At 42.8% G+C, this 22,008-nt stretch overlaps 1 protein-coding gene across 12 annotated transcripts in view; it reads right to left on the bottom strand.

Annotated features, from left to right (window-relative positions):
- Positions 1 to 22,008, bottom strand: part of LOC126491964 (protocadherin gamma-C4) — a 182,201-nt gene that overhangs the window by 125,817 nt on the left and 34,376 nt on the right. The window contains exons 1-2 of one of the 12 annotated variants that reach the window (XM_050128007.1): positions 17,608 to 20,542; positions 250 to 1,973 (exon numbers count right to left, since the gene is read on the bottom strand). The exons of 9 other annotated variants lie outside the window; for them this stretch is intronic. In XM_050128007.1, the coding sequence (XP_049983964.1) occupies positions 1,944 to 1,973; positions 17,608 to 20,019 (2,442 nt within the window). In that variant the 5' untranslated portion in view covers positions 20,020 to 20,542 and the 3' untranslated portion in view covers positions 250 to 1,943. Of the gene's footprint in view, positions 1 to 249; positions 1,974 to 13,084; positions 16,514 to 17,607; positions 20,543 to 22,008 lie in introns of those variants that run through there. 2 more of the 12 variants (XM_050127999.1, XM_050127989.1) reach the window with 2 other exon arrangements.

Below are 22,008 nucleotides of genomic sequence, written 5' to 3'. Positions count from 1 at the left end.
TTACAGGCTTAGAATATCTGACAAACTTTTCTGTGAAGCAGGACTTTTTGAAGGACTGTCCTATCTTCTCTTGGCAAAGTTCTGTAGTTGCCTTCTTTTGGGTCCTGCTTGTCCAATTTGGACAGCATATTGTCAGCAGTCTAAGCAAGGGCAGTTTCTTGCCCAAATGGTTAGCTTTTGCCACAAATAAAGCAAACCCCATATGATGGTTCTTGAATGCCCATCATCCTTTTTTGAAGTAGGTTGGTACTGCCAGGAACAGACATGTCTCACTGTCATAAAAAGCCTTAGTTATTATAACATTTAAAATGCTATATTCTGCAGGTTTTCAGAGTGTTGGAAGATCATTTATCTATCTAAAATATCTTTATATAACCTTGAAAACATATATAACATGACTACTGTTATAGATGACTAATAACCTGTATTTCTTTATTATCTTAAATAGTTTTCAAGGACCAAAACTTTACATTAGGTTTTAAAATGAGCTGTATAGGTACAATACCTTAAACACGAATAGAAACATATATAGAATATAGCAAAAAACCTTAAATTTGTATCAATATACAAAAATCCATGCCAAATATTTGAGACTAGTGGTTGTTCAAACATGGACTCAACAATCCACCCTTTATCCCATCATTTCCATAATATACCTCACCCTTTTCCCTTCAGAAAGAGACCTCTGAATGTAATCTCTTTTGTTCAGCCTTTTTCCTGACCATGATCAATAACAACTTATAACTAACCCCCCTAAATGATAACAAACATTTACAGTCCACTAAATGACCAAAACCCACCCACCTCACCTCTTAGGAATGTGGACACCATGTTTTCTAGACTGCTTCCTGTTGTTTGGAGGTGTTGGAATCTTTAGAGAACTCTGAGAACACTGAGATAATGGTCATGATCTATAAAAACTAGCCATAACCTTTGTTGTCTGTTCTCTGTGCAATGGGAAAGTACAAGGATTATCTGCAGTCCTGGCTATATTAGTCTGTGAGACTAGACCATCTCAGCCAGTAGGCTTGAAGCAGTTCGGAATGCACAACTCTGAGGAAACTACAGCAGAGACATTCTGAGAGACTGGATCACCTAGAGCACCTGCTTTTTGTGGTGTCTTGTCCTGTTGCTCTGAAAACACACAAGCTTTTAAGGTAACATACATATCTGCATTAACACAATATGGACTGTACATTGTACATAATCCAGCTAAAGTTGATTTTTTTTTGTTTTATGTTTGAGCAACTATGTCACCTGTCTTGTAGTTGCTGTAGGTTTTTTTCTTTGTATCTGCAGTCAAGATTTTTCAGGAGGTCTCCTCCTCCATCAAATCTGATTCTCTTTAACCTTGAATGAATCCACAGCCTTTTGTTTGTGGAAACAAAAGCATAACCTCTTCCCCAACACAATACATTTTTTTGAATTCCATTTTAAAGTTAAGGCATGCCTAAAGCATCTAGGCTGGTTTAATACAGCAGTCCCTCTTACAGTCCTGTGTCTCTCAGCATTTGTTGTTCACTCATCAGCAATCAAAAGTGTTAAAGCCAACAAGACACCATATAGGATCCAGACTCTATCTATATTTTCCATCTTTATGTGGATGATACTTTTTACATTATTTTATTCTCTTTAAAGACTTTATATTATTATTTATAAACTTTACATTTTTCTATGACTATCTAAACCCATTTTCATTTAGTTTTTAAGCCTAGGCACAAATTTTAAATACACTGTTACCTGCTTAGATTTTTTGGTGTGGATTTGTCTTTGCTGAGAATCTGTAGCATTCTCTGACTTTTTTTTTGTGTTACAAATCTTAAACTTTGTCATCTACCACGTGACTCATCTTAGTGCATGGTGCTGGTGACTGGATCCAGTCCACAGGTAGTGGTTAGTAGCCACATCTCTGTATGCTATTGAGCCTACAGGAGAGACTGTGTTCACCAGGAAGCCATGTTTGACTCTGTGTTCTGAAATTAAAAAAAAAAAACTTTCTCAGGCCTATGTGTGGTCCTACATTTTGCATCAAGTGTAGCAGGGTTTTTTGAACCACCAAGCCCCACATCATGACACAGAAGCTTATTATTAATTACAAAAGCTTGACCTTAGTTTAGGCTTGTTTCTAACTAGCTCTTATAACTTAATTAATCCATTTCTATTAATCAATATGCAGTCACATGGCTTGTGGCTTTACCTCTCCTCCTGCTTCTGGCTGGCTATGCTGTCTTTCTTCTTCCCCAAAACCTCTCTGTCTCTCGAAGTCCTGCCTAACCTTCCTGCCAACCTCTCCATCTCCAGGAGTTCTGCCTAACCTTCCTGCCAACCTCTCTGTCTCCAGGAGTCCTGCCTAACCTTCCTGCTAACGATTGGCCATCAACTCTTTATTAAGCCAATCCCAGTGATATATTTCCACACAGTGCAAAGGAATATTGCATAACAAAGCACTACCAAAGGTGTAGATAATGTGTCATAATAATAATGTGATACATTACTTTGTTGAAATATTTTTGGTTGTGTTGTTTTAGAATTAACAAAAATTTTAAGACCATTAGGAGACTTTCTTCAGAAAAGCAATTGCGATACAGATAGGCAGACGAAGGACTTCCTTACTACATGCTTCATTCCAAGAAAAATTAACAAAACACAACAGAATCAAGGAGTTCTTAATCTGCAGTATCTCATCTCTAAGTCAATGAGTCCCCTCCTCATTACACATAGAAAAGATTTTTTTTTTTTTTGGTTTTTCGAGACAGGGTTTCTCTGTAGCTTTGGAGCCTGTCCTGGAACTAGCTTTTGTAGACCAGGCTGGCCTTGAACCCACAAAGATCCACCGGCCTCTGCTTCCTGAGTGCTAGGATTAAAGATGTGTGCCACCTCCCCCCCACAATGACATAGGAAAGATTTGAAGGAACCATTTATAAGTTGATTGAATCAAAGTCATGATTGGATTGTTGTTGCTGGCTGGCACTTTCAACCCAAAAGGCTTTGTGCTGAGAAAATTAAACTCAGTGCCTGAAGAATGTTAGGCGGTTCATCCCTTATCATAGTTGGGGAAAAGGAAAAAATTTTGTAGTCTTGGAGCATAGATCAAGCTCAAAACAGACTCCAGTGTTGCAGCTATAAGAGTGTAACAGATTGTTGGTGGAGGCTGCTTGTTTGTTCCTAGATTCCCAGACCCAAAATAATCACCCAGAAACTACATTATTTGCAATATTCTTTGACCAATAGCATTTCTGGGAATGAACAAGCAGCCTCAGCCAACAGATTGGTGCACCAATATGTGCCACCTAAAACCACATAAAACCTGAGAAAGCTTATAAACAATTCTAGACATACAAAAAACAAAGTTTAGCCATTTTTTTGGATGGGCTCTGTTCACTGGCACCATAGCTCATTTAAGAGATGTCTTCCTACCTTGTGGGCTACACAGATTATTAGAAATGGGTTAGGTCAGTGTGTAAGAGCTAGCCAGTGGGAGGCTAGAGCTAATGGGCCAGACAGTGTGCAAAAGAAAAAAAAGAGATGTCTTCCTGAGTCAGCATTAACAGTAAAACAAACAAACAAACAAACAAACAAACAAACAAAAAACCATGCAGCTTCTTTATGAAATGGCTATTTCCTGGTTCATGATAGTTACACATACAGCTCTGGCTCCTTCAGGAGGCCAAGCACTTAAATGGGGTCTGTGAACAGTGTGTTACAAATTGCCTGATGGTGGGGCTGGAGAGATGGCTCAGATATTAAGAGCATTGCCTGCTCTTCCAAAGGTCCTGAGTTCAGTTCCCAGCAACCACATGGTGGCTCACAACCATCTGTAATAAGGTCTGGTGCCCTCTTCTGGCCAGTAGGCATACACACAGACAGAATATTGTATACATAAATATTTTCAAAAAACAAAAAACAAATTGCCTCATGGTGACACGGACCTGCTGCAACTCTGGCCTGGGGAAGAGAGAATGGCTGTCAAAGGCAGCAAACATGCTCCACCACATTGGACTGGGTGTGGCAGGCAGGCAAGACCTTTAAGTTGGTCCTAGCCATGACTGCTTAGCATTTAAAAGGAAAAAAAGCACTCTTGCTCAAAAAAATAATTACAGATATGCATACAGTTAAGCCAAATCCAGATGTAAAAGACTGCTAAGTGGGTCATAGTGTTGGATAAATGTACGTAGGCTTGAGAGAGAGAAAGAGGAAAAAGAGTATAGACAGTTATAATATAAAACGATACAGTCATAGACTAAAGGAGTAAAGATAATAAAAATAAATATTAAAATTTTATAAAAAGGAATAGAGTAAGAAAAATAGCCATGTAAAAAAGGAATATACACAGAGAGTTTGGATTTTGTATATCATTGTGTTTCTTTGAATTTTTTTTGACTGTGAATGAGCTAAGTACAGAGAGACAATTCATGGTATAGGCTGCTAAGCTAAACCAACACACACACACACACACACACACACACACACACACACACACACACACAGAGTATCTTGACTTCAAAAATTGGATGTAAGAATATGTTGCTTTGGAAAAGAGGTTCTACTTTTGTTTCTACACAGGATGAGAACCTATGGATTCCTTCCAGACTAATGTGGTTTGATCAAACAACACCCCCTGAAACAATGGTCCAGATGGTTCAATATCCATGATGACTTTAGGACTGCTGGCTTAGATGGACCTACCACACAGGATTCCCCATGACTGACCTGATTAACAGTGCCCCCAAATGAGTAACAGGAAGTACTCAAGACAACAATTCCCAAATTCCCTAAATGATTGTTTATAAATGTTTGAATATTTTTGCATTGGTATGGATCTTGGTCTATTGATACAAATTTTAGGTCAGTTTTGTCATATATATATTTCTGCTCTTGATTAAGGTGTTGTGTTTGTACATCTCATTTAAAAATGCAATGTATAATTAAGAAATACAGGTTAATAGATAGTTATCTATAATAGTCAAGTTTGTAGTCATGTTAGGTTTTATAGATATATAGAGATGTATTTCAGTTAGATAATCTTCAAACCTTTCAAAGACCTACAGAATATGACATTTAAAATGTTTTAAGAACTTAAGATTTTTCATGACAATGAGACACATCTGGTCCTGGCAGCATCAATCTACTTCAAGAGGATGATAAATATCAAAGAGGCTCTTTTGGAGTTTGTTAGCCATTTGGACAAAAAACTGCTCTTGCCTGGACTGCTTGATGTTATGCTGTATGAACTGGATATGTAGAACCCACAAAAAATGACTGCTCAACTTCCCTAAAGGTGAGACCATCCTTTGGGGTTTCTGCTTCATAAGAGAGTCTGCCAGACATTCTACAGGACACAGAAGAAAGCAACTGATGAACTTTGCCAATACAAGGCATAAGAGATCTTCAAATTTCCTGTCTCATGGAAAAGTCTGCCAGATACTATGGGCCTGTAGTCTGAAGATGGGTGCCCCAATGTTACAAAAGAACTTTGGGTGACTGTCCAGGCAGTGAGATGTCTCTGTCATTTCTAGAGTTTTGGAAGTTGCTTACAATGCATTTCCTGTTAACTTAGGTAATAATATATCCTTCTGGGGTCTTTGATGGAGTTCAAGAATAGATAGTTATAATTAGTTTCTCTTAGTTATGATAAAACATAAAGTAGATATAAATATTGTAACTGTAATTCTTGTTTGATACCTGTTTTGTTGTATGTAATTTTACTATGTTAAAGTTAAAAATTTTCTCTTTATTTGAACAGAAAAGGGGAAATGGTATGGAAATCCTTCTGTATATTTGTACTTTTGTTGGTTAATGATTAAAGAAGCTGCTTTGGCCTGTGATAGGGCAGAATAGAGCTAGGTGGGAAAACTGAATGCTGGGAGAAAGTAGGCAGAGTTAGTGAGACACCATGTAGCTGCCAGAGGAGAAAGTTGTGAACTGCAGTTGGAACCTTGCCAGTAGGCCACAAGCCTTGTGGTAAAATATAAAATAATAGACATGGGTTAATTGATGTGGGAGAGTCTTCTGTTTTGTGTTGATTTCATTGGTTAATAAAGAAACTGCCTTGGGCCTTTAATAGAACAGAAAATTAGGTAGGCAGAGTAGACAGACAGAATGCTGGGAGAAAGAAAGCCGAGTCAGGCAGTCACCATGATTCTCTGTCCCCAGACAGATGTAGGCTAGAATCCTTCCTGGTAAGACACCATCTTGTGGTGCTACACAGATTATTAGAAATGGGTTAATCGAGATGTGAGAATTAGCCAGTAAGAGGCTAGAACTAATGGGCCAGGCAGTGTTTAAAAGAATGCAGTTTCTGTGTAAAGCTAGCCAGGTGGTGGGCCGCCGCTCCTATTACTACAGTTAATTTAAGATTTAAGAGTTAGCTAGAAATACACTTAAACTATTGGCCAAACAGTATTGCAAATAATATAGTTTCTGAGAGATTATTTTGAGTCTGGGCAGCTAGGAATGTACGAGCAGCCTCTGTAAACAACAGATGTAGGGCATTAGCCACAGCCATGGCAAGGAGGAAGAACACAAAGATCAGGGCAAGGACTACCATCAGGTAAAGATGGGGCTTGCCCAGGGGTCAGAGGGAGAATGGGTGAGCACTAAGGTCCAGAGACATCTCTTGTAAGCTGTCTACAAAGATTACACACAGTGTAACAGAGACTCAACAGGGTAGTTGACCTTCAGTATTTATTAGAGTCAGAAGTTGGTCACTCATTTTGTCACTCAAAGTATGGTCAGTACAAGTTCTCCCTCCCATATGTAGTCCTAGGCTATAGAGTCCCACAAGGCAGGAGAGCCAGGCATTGTGTTCAGAGATCATGTCTATAACTACTGCTTTGATGATCAGGTAACCAGACTGTCTTTGACAGGCAGTGCTATGTAGAAGAGCTCAGGACTGCTGTGCCCCAGCACTGGGTACAGCATATGCTGGGTGCGTCACTGAGGTTACCCACCCAGCATGCAATGACTGCCTTAGCATTGAGTACGGGAGAATCCTGAATGTGGAACCTCAGTGTCAGCTTGAAAGACTGTAGCTCTTTGTGGTGGTTGTATAAACCCCACTTGGGGCATATAGGATAACAAACTTAGCTCCAGGTCTCTGACTAAGATGGAGTAGGCTACATGGTCGATAGGCCCCAAAGAAGGATGTGAACAAGTTACTTGCATGATGGAGCCTCTAGATGAGGATTGTTCTCAGTTATACGGACCATAGAGGAGGCCTGATGGAAAACTGAGTGTTAACGGTGATGTATGAGATTTACAGAGTGAGTTTGTCCTGGAAGAATGGAATAGATTTGTTCACTGTGATAACAGGACTATACTCTGGACTCTGCTTCTGGTCTGAGGCTCTCGTTGTTACCTACCTATATATGTGTTTTGAATCTTGAACTATTAGAAGTGGAATTTTCCTTTTATTCATCACAGGATTTCCCTCATTATATTTTGCAATGTATAGTGTGACTTCACCATCATTTTCTTGTACTCCAATTATGTAGCTCTTCACCTCTTCAAAGGCCAATTATCCATCAGTGGTGAGTTTCCCCCTTTACTGTCCAGCTTGAACAGTTGTCTAATCACCTTGTCAGCACTGGTAAAGGTGTAGGTGATATACTCACTGCTGCTCTCATCTGTGGCAGTGGCCATCAGTCTTGGTACCCAGGAGTTAGCAAAGGGATTCTCTGAAATGCTGATCTCTAACCTCTGGGGATGTTATCCTTTCCATTTGCGATAACCCCCTGATATGGGTGGTGCAGCACCTGAGTGGCCTGCCCCCGTATACAGTGGTGAAGAGCAGGTAGTGGCAGGAATGTTCATCTCTGTTCAGGGGCACTTTCCGGACAGGACACATTGGCCATCTGGGTTCTCCTTTTGAAAAAAGTAAAGTGTAATCAGGGCGGAAGGAGTGTGTGGTGGTTTGAGTGATAATGAACCCCATAGGCTCATGTACGTATGCTTGGGGAGTTGGTAGATTGTTTTGAAAGGAGTAGGAGGTGTAACCTTTTTGGAGGTGTGTCCTTGTTGGAGGAGGTGTGTCACTGGGGATGGGTTTTGAGGTTTTGAAAGTCCATGCCATTCCCAGTAGCTCTTTCTCTCTCTGCCTCATAGTTGCTATCTCAACATGTATGTTCTCAGCTATGGCACCAGGACCATGTCGGCCTGCTTGCCCGCCTGCTGCTGCCATTCTCCTCACCATGATGGTCATGGACTCATCCTCTGAAACTATAAACCCCCAATAAACTCTTTCCTCTGTATGTTGGCTTGGGCATGGCATCTCTTCATAGCAATAGAAAAGTAACTAATACAGGCAGTACTATTACGATGGACTAACTCCTATAGCAGTATCTTCCAAGGATTCTGGGATGAAGGTGGGTCCAGGTAGCTCCAGTTTCATAATTTCCAGTTCAGTGTTTTTTCTGCTAATGCCAGTTGGTGTTTGTTCATATCCTTGATCAGCCCACTTACATGATAAAAGTTTAACAGCTTTTCAGTCATTTCAAATTCCAATGTACAGGTTGACTTCCAACCACAGTTTGCTCTTGATCTGTAGGGTCGCTCACAGGTAAACCCCCCTTTTCTGTGTTCATGGCAAAGCATTTTCTCAGCATTAGCCACAAATCCTCAACAGCGAGCCCATGGCTGGCTTTTCTGGAATGAATTACTAAATCCCTGAGACCATCAGGCAGAACACAGACAGAAGAGGAGAAATGCCACAGCAGTGGTCCTGTCAGGCCTGGATCCAGAGTTATCGCTCATGCTTCTCTGAGTGACACTGGGAGTCCAGGGCACATGATTTGTCTTAGTGGCAGGTTCTCTGACAGACGGAGAGCTTTGCCGTAGGCAGACGGATTCAGGGTTCTCAGTTAATTCCGCTGTGGCTGCGGGGGTTGATACTTTGCTCATCACTAGTCAATGGAGGCACTCGGCACTAAGGTGGAGGAGCTGCACAGTAGCCACTGATGGCTCCAAATAAAGATCCAGGTGGAGTAATATTTTATTGTATACTGATGCTGAAAAGAACATTTTCATTGCCAGCATCTTAAATACTTGCTATGCAGTTTGGCTGACATTTCTTCAAATTGGAATTCTATATCCCTCCAAATTAAGTGCTTTTTCATTTCTCAAATAGCAGAGGTTACCTTCTTGCAATAATGTTTATTGGCATAGCTACAGTTTTGGCTTTTATTTTCATAAAATGGTCATAACAGCATCTTCCCTGTTTATCTTAGTAGACCAGAGGGACCAATAACATTTTTGAAAAGTATGCAAATAATAAAAGTGTTAGTGATTGCAAAATAGAAATACTGGTAAGTTTGGTGGGTGCTATAAAACTTCATTTTATTCCTCTTTACTTTAACTTATGAAAATTCTAAATCCCATAGCTCTTAGCTTTTGTCCTGTTTTATTTCTGAACACACACATATGAAGAGAGAGAGAAAGAGAGAATGGGTCTTATTATATAGCTCAGGTTGATTTGGAACTAGAACTTGATGTATGCTCAAGCTGGCCTAGAATTTTCCATCTTCCTCTTGCCCTGGCCTCCTCAGTACTGAGACTGCAGGCATGCACAAAATATTTTCTTTCTCATCTCATCTTTCTCCCAAAAAGTAAGCAAAAAAGATTGATAATTTTTTAAGAATAAAACTGTATAGTAAGAAGTTACTATCTTTCCTGTTTCCAAGTATTTACTTTTAATTAAATAAGCATGATTTAAAAATGAGTTTACCAGAACTTGAGGGTAAAACCATTCTGCTGAAGATACCAACACTTGAGTCATAGGACATGACAAAATCAAGCTGGTACCTACCTGGAAGCTTCATCCCTACTGGTTAGTTATAAGGTGGAAGTGCTAGAAGGTTCTATGTCAAGGGAGAGAAGTCATATACAGCCTTCACCATCTATGAATCCTGTGGATTACATAACAACTTGCCTGACAATAGACTATCACTTGTGCAATAGTGGCATGAATCTTATGGGAGTAACCAACCACTTCCTGGTTGGACTTAAAGCCTGCCCACAAGAAAGAATTCATTCCTGATACCATGAACTGAGACAAAACCTATGGCTGGTTAAAGTTATTGGCATTAATAAAACATAATAACTAATTGCCCCTTAACTGTTTATCTTTATACTCATATATTAGTGCATCTCTCAATCTTCACCAGAGAAGTTTCTTTTTGTAGTAGATAACACACTCATAATGGTCAACAAGCAGAGAGTAAGAGGCCATGGACAGTTCAGCTATAAATGGGACACTGCATCCCTCCCTCCACAGCTCAGAGGTCATCACAGAAGAGGATAGAGACAGAATGTAATTCAAGGAATAGACATCTGTAACAAAACAGTATTTGCTGGACGTGACAACGCCATTGCACACACAAACTCACAGCTGCCGAGACTGCATGCCCAAGACCTACACAAGATCAAGCCAACCAAAATACTGTCGTGGATGAGGAGGGGCACCAGCAGTCTCATCCTTGTCTTACTCCTGAGTTTTTATTAATAATAGAACTATTTAGATAAATGTTTTGATTGATGGTTGCTGGGGGAAAGAAGTCAGTTTTCTTCAGGGATGTGGGCTCTGAGAGGCTACCCATTTTTTAGTAGATTACTCTGTATACACATGAATTACAAGAATTACTAAATGGATTCAGTGAAGTTATTTTTTAAAAGATCACAAAAAGTTAGGAGGACAAAGTGGGGTGATTAGAAGAGGAATTGGAAAGGGAGGAATGGGGGAGTGATCAAAACTCATATGCATATATGAGTTCTCATGCAATAAAAAATAATTCACAAATAGTATATTGTTCATTATCTCAGTACAATTGTCCTCAATAGTATTTTTCCCAAGTAGATTAACAATGATAAATTGGGAGGTAAGATATGAATACTAATAACTGAATGTATGAAAGAAAGATAATAGATTTTTCCTTGGTCCCCAGTTTACCTTATAATTATTTAAACATTTTTTTTTGAGACAGGGTCTCTCATGTGATTCTGACTGTTCTGAAACCCATTGTGTAGATAAGACTGACCTTGAACTCACAGATGTCTGCCTGTCTCTGCTTCCTGAGTGCAGGGATTAAAGGTGTGCACCATTACACCCAACTCGTTTAAACATTTTTAACTGACATTCTTTGCTAGTCAACAGACATGCTGATTTCAATAGTCATAATATGTGCCTTACAGGTTTTTTTTTTTTTTCTGAGACAGGGTTTCTCTGTATATTCCTGGCTGCCCTGGAATTAATTCTGCAAATCAAACTGACCTCAAACTCAGAGATCCGCCTGCCTCTGCCTCCAGAGTTCGGGATGAAAAGTGTGCATCACTACCACCCAGCTGGTGTCTTAGAGTTTTAATTACATTTCCAAATTAGGAAGCGCACAAAAGAAAAATATCTTTAACTTATGCAGTATATTGTTAGTCTAAAACTTGTCAGGTGTACAACAACATGATCTCACAAAGCAGTAAAATATCTTTGACTCTTCATTATGCCCGGGATCCTAGACATTCATTGTCTTTTTATTATTATTATTATTATTTTGGTGGTGGTATGTAGAGGTGAGAGGTTGATGTCAGGTGTCTTCTTCTATCACTCTCTTATTTTTTGATTTTGGTAAGGGAGTTGGCAGAGACCAGCAGATGCCAGGGGAATGGCACATCCATACTGGTTGAAAGCAACAGTCTTGACTCTTTGGAGAAATTAACAGATGCCACAGAATAAAACAAGATGCTAAGGTTACTTCTCACCGACTTGTTCTCTCAGTGAAGATATGCATGCGACAATTACATGCTTTAGTTAAGCCAGACTGTTCTGATTTTAAAATGTGATCTCATCATCAGTATAAATTGAATCTATATATTTTTCTTTTCTTCTTCTTCTTCTTCTTCCTTTTTTTTTCAGACAGGGTTTTGTTGTGCAGCCTTGGCTGTCCTGAAACTAGCTCTGTAGACCAGGTTGGCTTCCAACTTACAGAGTGCTCTACCTCCTGAGTGCTGGCTGGGATTAAAGGCCTGTGCCACCACCATCTGGCCTAATCTATATTTCTGATAGAAACTGAGCAAAAGTTTTCCTTATTGTCCACTGATTTGTGGAAGTAATGTAAGTTGTAAGTCATTATCTACAAATATACTGAAATATAAAGCATATACAATATCACCTACTGCTTTAGTCACTGTTCTGTTGCTGTGAAGAGACATCATGATCACCAAGGCAACTCTTGTAAAAGCATTTTTTTGAGACAGGGTTTCTCTGTGTAGCCCTGGCTGTCCTGGAACTCACTAAGTAGACCAGGCTGGCCTCGAACTCAGAGATCCACCTATCTCTGCCTCCCAAGTACTGGGATTAAAGACGTGTGCTATCACTGTGCAGCTAAAAGGAAGCATTTAATCGGGGTGGCTTGCTTACAGTTTTAGAGTTTTATACCATGATCATCATGGTGGAAAGCATACAGGCATAGTGCTGGAGCAGTAGCTCAAGAGAGAGAGAGAGAGAAAGAGAGAGAGAGAGAGAGAGAGAGAGAGAGAGAGAGAGAGAGAGAGAGACTGGACCTTGGCTTTTGAAATTTTAAAGCCCACCCTAGAAACACACCTACTCCAAAAACCCACACCTCCTATTCCTTCCCAAATATTTCCACTCCCAGGTGACAAAGCACTCATATATACGAGCCTATGAGGACTGTTTTCATTCAAACCACCACCCCTACAAAACATGCCCACTAATAGAGTGTAGGCAAATATCTCAAAAGGAACAATACAGCTAACATTGAACTAATACAACTACTCTTTTAGTAACCCAACAGCTGTCCTTAAAATAGTAACATTTTAACGGAAAACGATCGAGTTTATCAACTTCCTTTAAGGTAAGCCTGCTGTCAGCAGCTAGATTTTCTAAAATATCCACACACCAAGAAAAGATATTCAGTCCCAAATACGATTCGAAAAGTATCCATTACTGAACAAAACCGAGTTAAACTCCAATACAGCAAATGATGATTCACCATATAACTACCTGATTTTGACTCTGCCAGAAAAATGAGTGAGAAGACAAATGAAAACTCTCTAGTTCTTAGTGAAAGAGACAACCAACCTGAGCAGCTCCGGGCTCTCCTTGGCTGCCATGACTACTATCAGGTACCAGCAGGGGCTCGCTCTTTTCGCAGCTCTCCTCACTGATGAGCCTGTCAGCATAGTTGGGCTGGGGGAAGATCAGGTGGCTCTTTCTGGAGTCTGTAGTGAGGGAGATTTCATGGGAATAGGTCTGCAGGTAAGCCTGTACCCCGTCCATGCCCACAAAATGAGAGGTAGGCACGCTGGCCAGTCTGCCGGCGGAAGTCTGAAGCAGACGTGACATATGCCAGTGCCTAAGCCTGAGGGCCAATAGCACAGTAACGAATCCTAGAAAGACACAGGACACCACTGCCACTGATATCACCAGGTAGAGTGTGAGATCTGAATCCTGGGCCTCTGACGGAGAGTTGTCGCTGCCTAAGTCAGTCAGTACATCCGGAATGCTATCCCCTACAGCGATAGTGAGTGTGACCGTGGCCGAGAGAGGAGGCTGGCCATGGTCCTGGACAGACACCACCAGGCTCTGCTTGAGGGCATCTCTGTCCAATAGAGCCCTTGCTGTGCACACCTCACCTGTATGAAGCCCAATTGAGAAGAGCCCTGGCTCACTGGCCTTGAGCAGGCGGTAGGACAACCAGGCATTCTGTCCAGAGTCTCTATCCACTGCCACTACTTTGGTTACCAAGTATCCAGGCTCTGCAGAGCGGGGTGCCAGTTCCACCCCAGTGGAGCCATCAGTAGGAATAGCTGGGTACAGGATCTCAGGCATGTTGTCATTCTGGTCCAGCACAAACAAACTCAGTGACACATTGCTGCTGAGCGGAGGAGTCCCGCTGTCCTTAGCTGTCACCAGAAGCTGCAGGTCTCTCAAGTGCTCATAGTCGAAGGACTGCAATGCGTACAGGACACCAGTGTCAGAGTTAATGGAGACATAGGAGGACACAGGAGCTTCCTGAAATGTATATTCAGCCAGGGAGTAAGTGACCCGAGCGTTATCACCACTGTCCGCATCATAGGCAGTCACCGAAAAAATGGAGACACCCCTGGGGTTATTTTCTGAGATGGAAGTGGAATAGGAGGAGCGAGAGAAGGTGGGTGGGTTGTCATTTATGTCTGTTACTTTCAGAGAGATGTGGTTTTCTGTAGATAGCGGAGGCGTTCCATGGTCAGTAACGGTCACTGTGACGTTATACTCCGAAGTCTCCTCTCTATCCAGTGCCCTTGTTGTTAATAGGTGGTAGTAATTATTAACGGACTTTTCCAGTTTGAACGGTAAGTTCCCGGGAATAGAACATGAAATCTCTCCATTCTCCCCAGAATCGGCATCGTGCACGCTAAAGAGCGCTATTATGGTTCCCGGTAGGCAGTCTTCAGAAACGGAACCGGTGAGGGAGGTCAGTATTACTTCTGGGGCATTGTCATTCACGTCCTGGACTGTGACCAACACCTTAGCGCTGGCAAGAAGAGCTCCTCCATCTTGGGCTACCACCTCCATGAGATAGAATCTGGATTCTTCGTAGTCCAGTGATTGAATAGTTGAGATTTCCCCCAGGTTAGAATCGAGTTGGAAAGTCTCGGAAATTTTGTCTTCTTCGTTGCGAAAAGAGAAGGTTAATTTCGCATTGATTCCCTCATCAGCATCCGTGGCGGTGAGTGTGAGGAGTCGAGCGCCCACAGGTATGTTTTCTGGAACGCTCACTCTGTATTCGCTTTGAGTGAAAAGGGGTGCGTTATCGTTTGCGTCGAGGACGGTCACGCTGATATGGACAGTGCTAGAATGTACTGGGTTTCCACCATCCAAGGCTGTGAGGACCAGGTCGTGAGCAGACGCTTTCTCACGGTCCAGGGGCTGTTCCAACACCAGTTCTGGATGCTTTTGCCCATCAGATCCGCTCTTCACATCCAGAGAGAAGTGTGGGTTGGAGCTGAGCCGGTAACCTTGGAGGGAATTGACACCCACATCCCCGTCTCTCGCGAAGGGGAGCACCAACCTTGTTCCTGCAGCCGCGTTTTCATTTACTTTGACTTTTAACTCCTCATCACGGAACCGGGGGAAGTTATCATTAATATCAAGAATTTCCACTTCTACTTCATAAATTTTCATCTTATTCTCAACCAAGATGTTAAAGCTGACGAGACAGGGCGCGCTCTGGGCGCACAGCTCCTCCCGGTCTATCCTGCCTGCGGTGACCAAGCTGCCACCTCGCGGGCTCAGCGAGAAAAGCTGCGACCTGCCTCTGGAGACGATGCGGACCCCGCGCTCCGCCAGCTCACGGGGCTCGAGCCCCAGGTCCTTGGAGATGTTGCCCACGAAGGAGCCTTTGTCCAGCTCCTCCCGCACCGAGTAGCGGATCTGTCCTTTACCTGGCGCGCACAGCGTCCCCAGCAGCATGAATAACTTTAGCAGGTCGCTGCAGCTCCAGCGCCTCGGTGGATCCGCCATTGTCTTTTCTTCCTTCGCTTTCCTCTTAGTCCTGGGTCAGCCCGCTGGTTCCTTGTTTCTCTAAAGCCGAGGAGAGCGGGAGCTGGGATGGGTTGCTTTCCCCAGGAGCTTGTCTGGTCTCGGTTTAATGCGGAGGAAGCTGGGAGCCTGTCGTTTCTAAAACAGCTTCTTTCCCAGTCTGGTGAACAGCGACGCCCAGAGTCCTAACCGGTTACTACACCAATTCTATTTTTAGTTCGCCTTAGTTTAGTTGTTATTTTCATTCCCAAGGTTTTTGCTGTGTATTTAACACATTATTGTGCACCAGTGTTTATATTTAGTAAAGTTTTAATCCTGACAATAAGCCTTCCACAACCTGAGATTAAGAGTATTAGTTTTATTTTATTTCTCCGTAAAAGTTTGATTTTATGCATCACTGAGTACTTATATCTTACCCACATCGAATCTGTTTAGCCAAGAAATTAAAATTCCCACCTTTGTTGCCAAGACTTCATTTTTATCAGGATAGGTTTATGAAAATCTGCCTAATATTATACTAGTGTGCTGGGGAAACAAACCCAGCTCTCAATGTATCTTTGCAGAACGGCCCATATGTTTTTGATAAAGTTTTCAAATTTCCAATCTAAGGCTATAAGTAACATCACCATCTCAGACAGTTGGGCTACCTGCATTGCTATGTCTTCCCATTCCTATATTCAAAATACCTGTCGACATTTCGCTGGGACAGGATCTTGGCAGCAACCAGTATAGTGACTGTGGAATACGGGGCTTCATTTATCTCTCAAGGAGGAAGTCATGGGTATTGAGTCAGCAGTGGTGAGTGGCCTGTTTGTTTTGAGGCAGATATTTAATGCCATCAGTCTTGGAGAATAACATATGAAAAGAAAAATCATGGCAGAAGACAAGAGACAGTTCAGACAGCCCCTTCCGCAAGATAAAACAATTCTTACCTAATAACTCATCAGTAGGAAAAGATTTTAATTGAGACCTATATTTTTGTTTATATAATTTTATAATCTAGTGATTGAGACGCAGTTCAGTTGGTAGAGCGCTTGCCGTGGAAGCATGAGTCCCCACCTTGATCCTTATACATCAATAAGTAAACACACGAATAAGTGATTAAATAATCCAAACCATAAAAATTTAGATATTTTTGTAGAAATTGACGTAAGCACAGGTTGTAACCTTTTTCTTAGCATGTATTTTTTCTTAAGAACAAGTTGTTCATGAAGATGCTATCTCACAGGTACTAACAGAAGTCACTCTTCATAACGAACATTTTAGGTTTCATACTTTGCCCATCCATTAAAAAGTAACCTGGGGGGGGCAGCTGGAAAGATGGCTTAGCAGTTAAGAACACTGACTGTTCTTCCAGAGAACCTGGATTCGATTCACAGCACCCACATGTTGGTTCACAACCATCTGCTACTCTAGTTCCAGGGGATCCAGTGCCATCTTCTAGTCTCTGTTGGTACCAGATGCACCGGCACGCAGATGTACATGCCAACAAAACACCCATACACATAAAAACCCCTGATTTTCATAAATTAGAAGAAGCATCCAGGAACCCCAAGACACTCTGCTTGTAAGAAACTAAAGACTCAAAGTCAATTGAACACTACCCCACCCAACATACTTCGTTGATAACAAGCCACCACCCTGGGGGATGTGTTTCTTTCACACTCGATTTTCACAAACTTGATTATCACAAACAAACTTTCCTAGTAAGATGAGAGCCATGTTTATTCTGAATCGCCGGGGATCTAAGAGGACCCCAAATCTGAGTATGAGAGCTCTGGCATGAAAAGAACCTCCTAAGTTTCCAAGAGTGATGAGCTTTGGGGGTGGGAAGGAATGTAAAGAGGAAGGAAAAGAAGTAGGTGGTGCTTTGAACACTTGTAATGACGGGCAAGCAAACTGCACACCCAAGGTAGAAACCCTTCTGTACGATGTGATTGGATAAGGTTTGCATTTAAGGCAGAACATTGGTCAAGGCTCACAACAAAATGAAATATTCAACAAAACCACCCCAAACCACTTAGTGATTTATTAAGAAACACTGAACCCTAAGTAGAAAAGCAAACTAAATTGAAACTCACCTTTGAGACAGAATCCGAGACAAAAGGAACTTCAGTGTCTCCAAGAGTATCTGGTATCCAAGAGGTGTCGTCACAGAGGAGGTCCTGAGGAGCCACTTCCGGAGTCACATTAAGAAAGTTAAACTCTGTCTTAGCTGACTGTGAGGCAATGCACACATTGTAGGAATAAGGCAATGTCCCCTGACTGTAGTTGGGGAGGACTCCAGTCGCAGAGTTGGAGCTGAGACCAGGCTGAAAGCAGCCCCAGGCAGCTGAGCTGGAGGAGCGACACAGGCGCAGAGCAACAGCCAGAATCACCGCCAGGAGGAAGAGTACTGAGATCAGGGCCAAGGCCAACACCAGGTAAAACTGAAGCTCACTCTGGGGGTCTGATGGCAGAGGGTCATCGCTGAGGTCTGGCAGGACCTCCTGTAGGCTGTCAGCGAAGATCAAGTGCAGCGTGGCTGTAGCGGAGAGCGGTGGCTGCCCACCATCACGCACAGCGACCAGAAGGCGCTGTCGCGCAGAGTCTCTGTCGCCCAGGGCACGGGCTGTGCGCACCTCGCCAGTGCGCAGCCCTAGGCTGAAGAGTCCAGGATCACTGGCCTGCAGCACGTGGTACGACAGCCAGGCATTGTGTCCGGAGTCTGCGTCCACCGCCACCACCTTAGTGACCAGGTATCCAGGCTCGGCGGACCGCGGTACCATGTCGAAGAGCGCAGAGCCGTCGGGCTCGAGCGTGGGGTACAGCACGCGTGGTGCATTGTCATTGCGGTCGCCTACTAGCACGCGCATGCTCACGTTGGCGCTGAGCGCGGGCGAGCCCTGGTCGCGCGCCTGTAGTGTCAGCTGGAAGGAGCGTAGCTGCTCTTGGTCGAAGGCGCGCTGCGCGAACACCACTCCACTGTCCTGGTTCACGGATACGAATGACAACAGTGCCCTTGGCTCTAGGTCGCTGGCTATGATGGAATAGGAGACCTGACCATTGGATCCCAAATCCGGATCAGAGGCGCTAACTTGAGCTATAGAGGCTCCAGGTGGGTTGTTCTCAGCCACGTGAACCAAGTAGGAGGCCTGGTGGAAAACGGGTGCATTGTCGTTGATGTCTGAGATATGGAGGGTGATGATTACGTTGGAGGAGAGTGGTGGCTTACCCCTGTCGGTAGCTACGACGGTGACGTTGTATTCTGGAATCTCTTCCCGGTCTAGGGTTCTGTCTGTCACTAGTTTGTAATAATTCTTCGAAGAAGATTTCAATACAAACGCTGCATTTCCCAAGACGTTGCAGTAAACGTCTCCATTTTCTCCAGAGTCTTTGTCCCTCGTTTTTATCAAGGCGACAACTGTTCCTAGTGGAGAATCTTCCGGTAGGGGGGTAAATACCGAAGTCACAATTACTTCCGGTGCACAATCGTTCTCATCCAGAATTTCCACTTGGACACTGCAGTGGGATGCTAGGTCTCCGGGATCTTTAGCTTCTACGTTCAGGGAGTAACTCTTAGCAGTCTCAAAATCCAAGTTATCCTTTGTCGTGATTTCTCCTGTTTGCTTGTCTAAGTTGAAAAAACGTTCTACTTGTTCATCCACATTGTGAAAAGCGTAAGTGATCTCTGCATTGACGCCCTCGTCCTGGTCGGTGGCTGTCACCTGAAGCACCGAGAAGCCTGGTGGCACATCCTCTCGAAGGGTGACCCTGTACACATCCTGGCTAAACACTGGAGGGTTATCATTGACGTCTGTGACTTGGATCCGAATCCGAGCGGTGCCACTTCGGGGAGGATCCCCTCCATCCACAGCAGTGAGGACTAGCTGGTGAAAACTATGCTCTTCTCTATCCAGAAAACGTTTTAGAATCAACTCAGGATATTTACGTCCATCTGGGCTCTCCTTCTCTGTGACTTCAAAGTATTCATTGTCACCGAGGTAGTATTTTTGCAGCGAATTAGAACCAGCATCTGAATCCAGGGCTGGATCCAATGGAAATGCTTTACCTGGTCTGGTGGACTCTCCAATGTTTAAATCCACCTCACTCTGTTTGAATTGAGGGGCGTTGTCATTTATATCCTGAAGAATTACAGCTACATGGAAAATATTTAATGGCTTCTCAGCGACAATATCGAATTCCAGAACACACAGAGGCTGCTTCCCACAAACCTGCTCTCTGTCTATCCTGTTAGCCACAAGTAAATCTCCGCTCTCTGGGTTTACAGTAAAATAATCCTTCTCTGCGCTGACCCTCAGCTTCCGGGTGGGCAGACCCTGAACACCCAGCCCCAGATCTTTGGCGAGGTTTCCTACCACCGAGTTCTTGGCCAGCTCCTCGGGAATGGAGTAGCGGATCTGATCGGGGAGAGCTCCGCAGAACAAAAGCAGAAGGAAGGGCGACAGTACCTGCAGCCACTGAGCTATTCGGCTCCCAGAGCCCCGCCCCATCCTCCTGGCTCGCGGTGCTGCCGTGCTCCTTCGTCGGGGAGGGTAAGCCTTCCCTTAGTGGCTGAATCCGGCTAGGACCACTTTTGGGGGCTTGTTTGCTACATCCCGATTTATAATGGCTTCTCCTCTATGGTTGCTTTGCACAGGAAGTTACTCTCCTAGTCTTCCAAACGCGTCTGGGAAATGGTCTTTCTCTTCTTTTGACCTACAGCGACGCCCAGAGGTCTTCTCAGAAATTGCACCGAAGCTTGTAAATATTTGAATTTTTGTTGTTGTTGGTTTAGACTTATGGTGTATTTATTTGTTTTAAAATAGGTAATATATTGAAATTTTCTTAAATAAAGATGCTACATATAGTATATGTCCTTATTATCATCTATGAATCGTGTAGCAATCTCTCTTAAGTGGAATGAAGTCTACATTTCTTGTGTATCTTTTGGGTAGCACGAACGACCTTTAAATAAACGTTGTCCCTCCCCTCCTTTTATTGGAAGCAGTACACCATTACGTTCTCCATCTCACTTCCTTCATTCAGAACACCCACCCACATATGCGCTCCCTCCGGCTTTCAGTAAAGCGTTTTGTTTGATAATAGCACAAGAGCTCTGCATTTATTTCTCAAGTAGCAGTACCCCATATGGATAGACAGTAACTCGTTTAATCAGAAGTTGTATTTTCTTAAGGAAGCCCAGTACTCACTTATACAAAAGTATTTTTCTTTTATAGCTTGTGATAGCAACTTATAAATTATTTACTGTTCTCCAAATCACTGACATATATCACTCTGGTGGAATCTGTTCTTAATGCCAATCTCTGAGTGTGTTTACTCAATTCTAGGCCAACTGAGCAAACACCTCTGAGTTATGTTTTGTCACCACAGTGTTTGGAAACTGTCCTGAGATCGGCTCTCCCAGTGTTCATTTGCCCCCTCGTTCCTTGCCCAGGACCAGCTCGTTACCGCGAGTCTTCCGCATCGTTCACACCTTCACACTGACACAAAGCCACGTAGAATCAGCTTCTTTCTAGTCACAGCACTGAGCCATATCCCACCATCTTTCTATAGTTTCCACTTAGAGAAACCCTATGGATTTGTGTATAGATTTTTATTAATTCTGGATTAACTCTATGAATGCTTAGGAAATAAAAGTGTTGTGTATCTCTGACACACAAAATACTTTATGTCATGTCAGGGGATACTTTATCTTACCCCAGGTCACATAGTGATAAATCTTCCAAGAATAATTTGCAGGGACTCTGACAGGTGGGAATGAGGTCATCTGAGTAAGAATAATATCAGTCCAGAACCCAAGCCACCCAACCTTACCTGGTGAAAACCAGAGTTAAGCAAAAGAGTTAAGCAAATTCTGTTTTGTTGGGACTTAATGGTGATGTCATAATGGGTAATTAATAAATTATGAAAATCACTCATGACATTTATATGAATGAAATAAAATTGTCAGTATTTTTGGTAATAATCAAGTTTGCATCAAAGGAATCAGATATCATGGTGTACTTTGTATCAGCAACAAAAAAATCATTGAGTTGGGCATAGTGGCACACACCTGTAATTCTAGCCCTTAAAGAGGATGTGAGTTGCAAGTCATCTTGGATCAGCTACATATTGAGTTAAAGGCCAGCCTAAGCTAGATAGTAAGGCCTTGTTTAAAAAAATATTTGAAATATACCAGTCCATGGAGAAGTTAATGTTACAGCTAAAGGTTAAATATTTTCCTCACTACACATAAATTGCTGTTGTGGAATATTCCTTTACACTGTGTGAAGATATGTCACTCTGATTGGTTTAACAAAGAGCCGAATGGCCAGTAGTTAGGCGGGAATTCTGGGGATGGAGAGGACTAAGAGAGGAAGAAGGTCAGAGTCACCAGCTGGATGCAGAGGACCAGGACATGTAGGAGGAGAGGTGGAGGTCACGAGCCATGCGACAGCGTGCAGAGGAATAGAGATGGGCTGAATTGTAAGAGCTAGTTA

This window comes from Alexandromys fortis, unplaced genomic scaffold (genome assembly GCF_014885135.2).
Source record: "Alexandromys fortis isolate MF-2015 unplaced genomic scaffold, M_Fortis_MF-2015_v1.1 scaffold_283, whole genome shotgun sequence".
Taxonomy (NCBI): Eukaryota; Metazoa; Chordata; class Mammalia; order Rodentia; family Cricetidae; genus Alexandromys; species Alexandromys fortis.
Note: the sequence above shows the minus strand (reverse complement) of the source record. Positions and strands in the feature narration are given on the sequence as shown.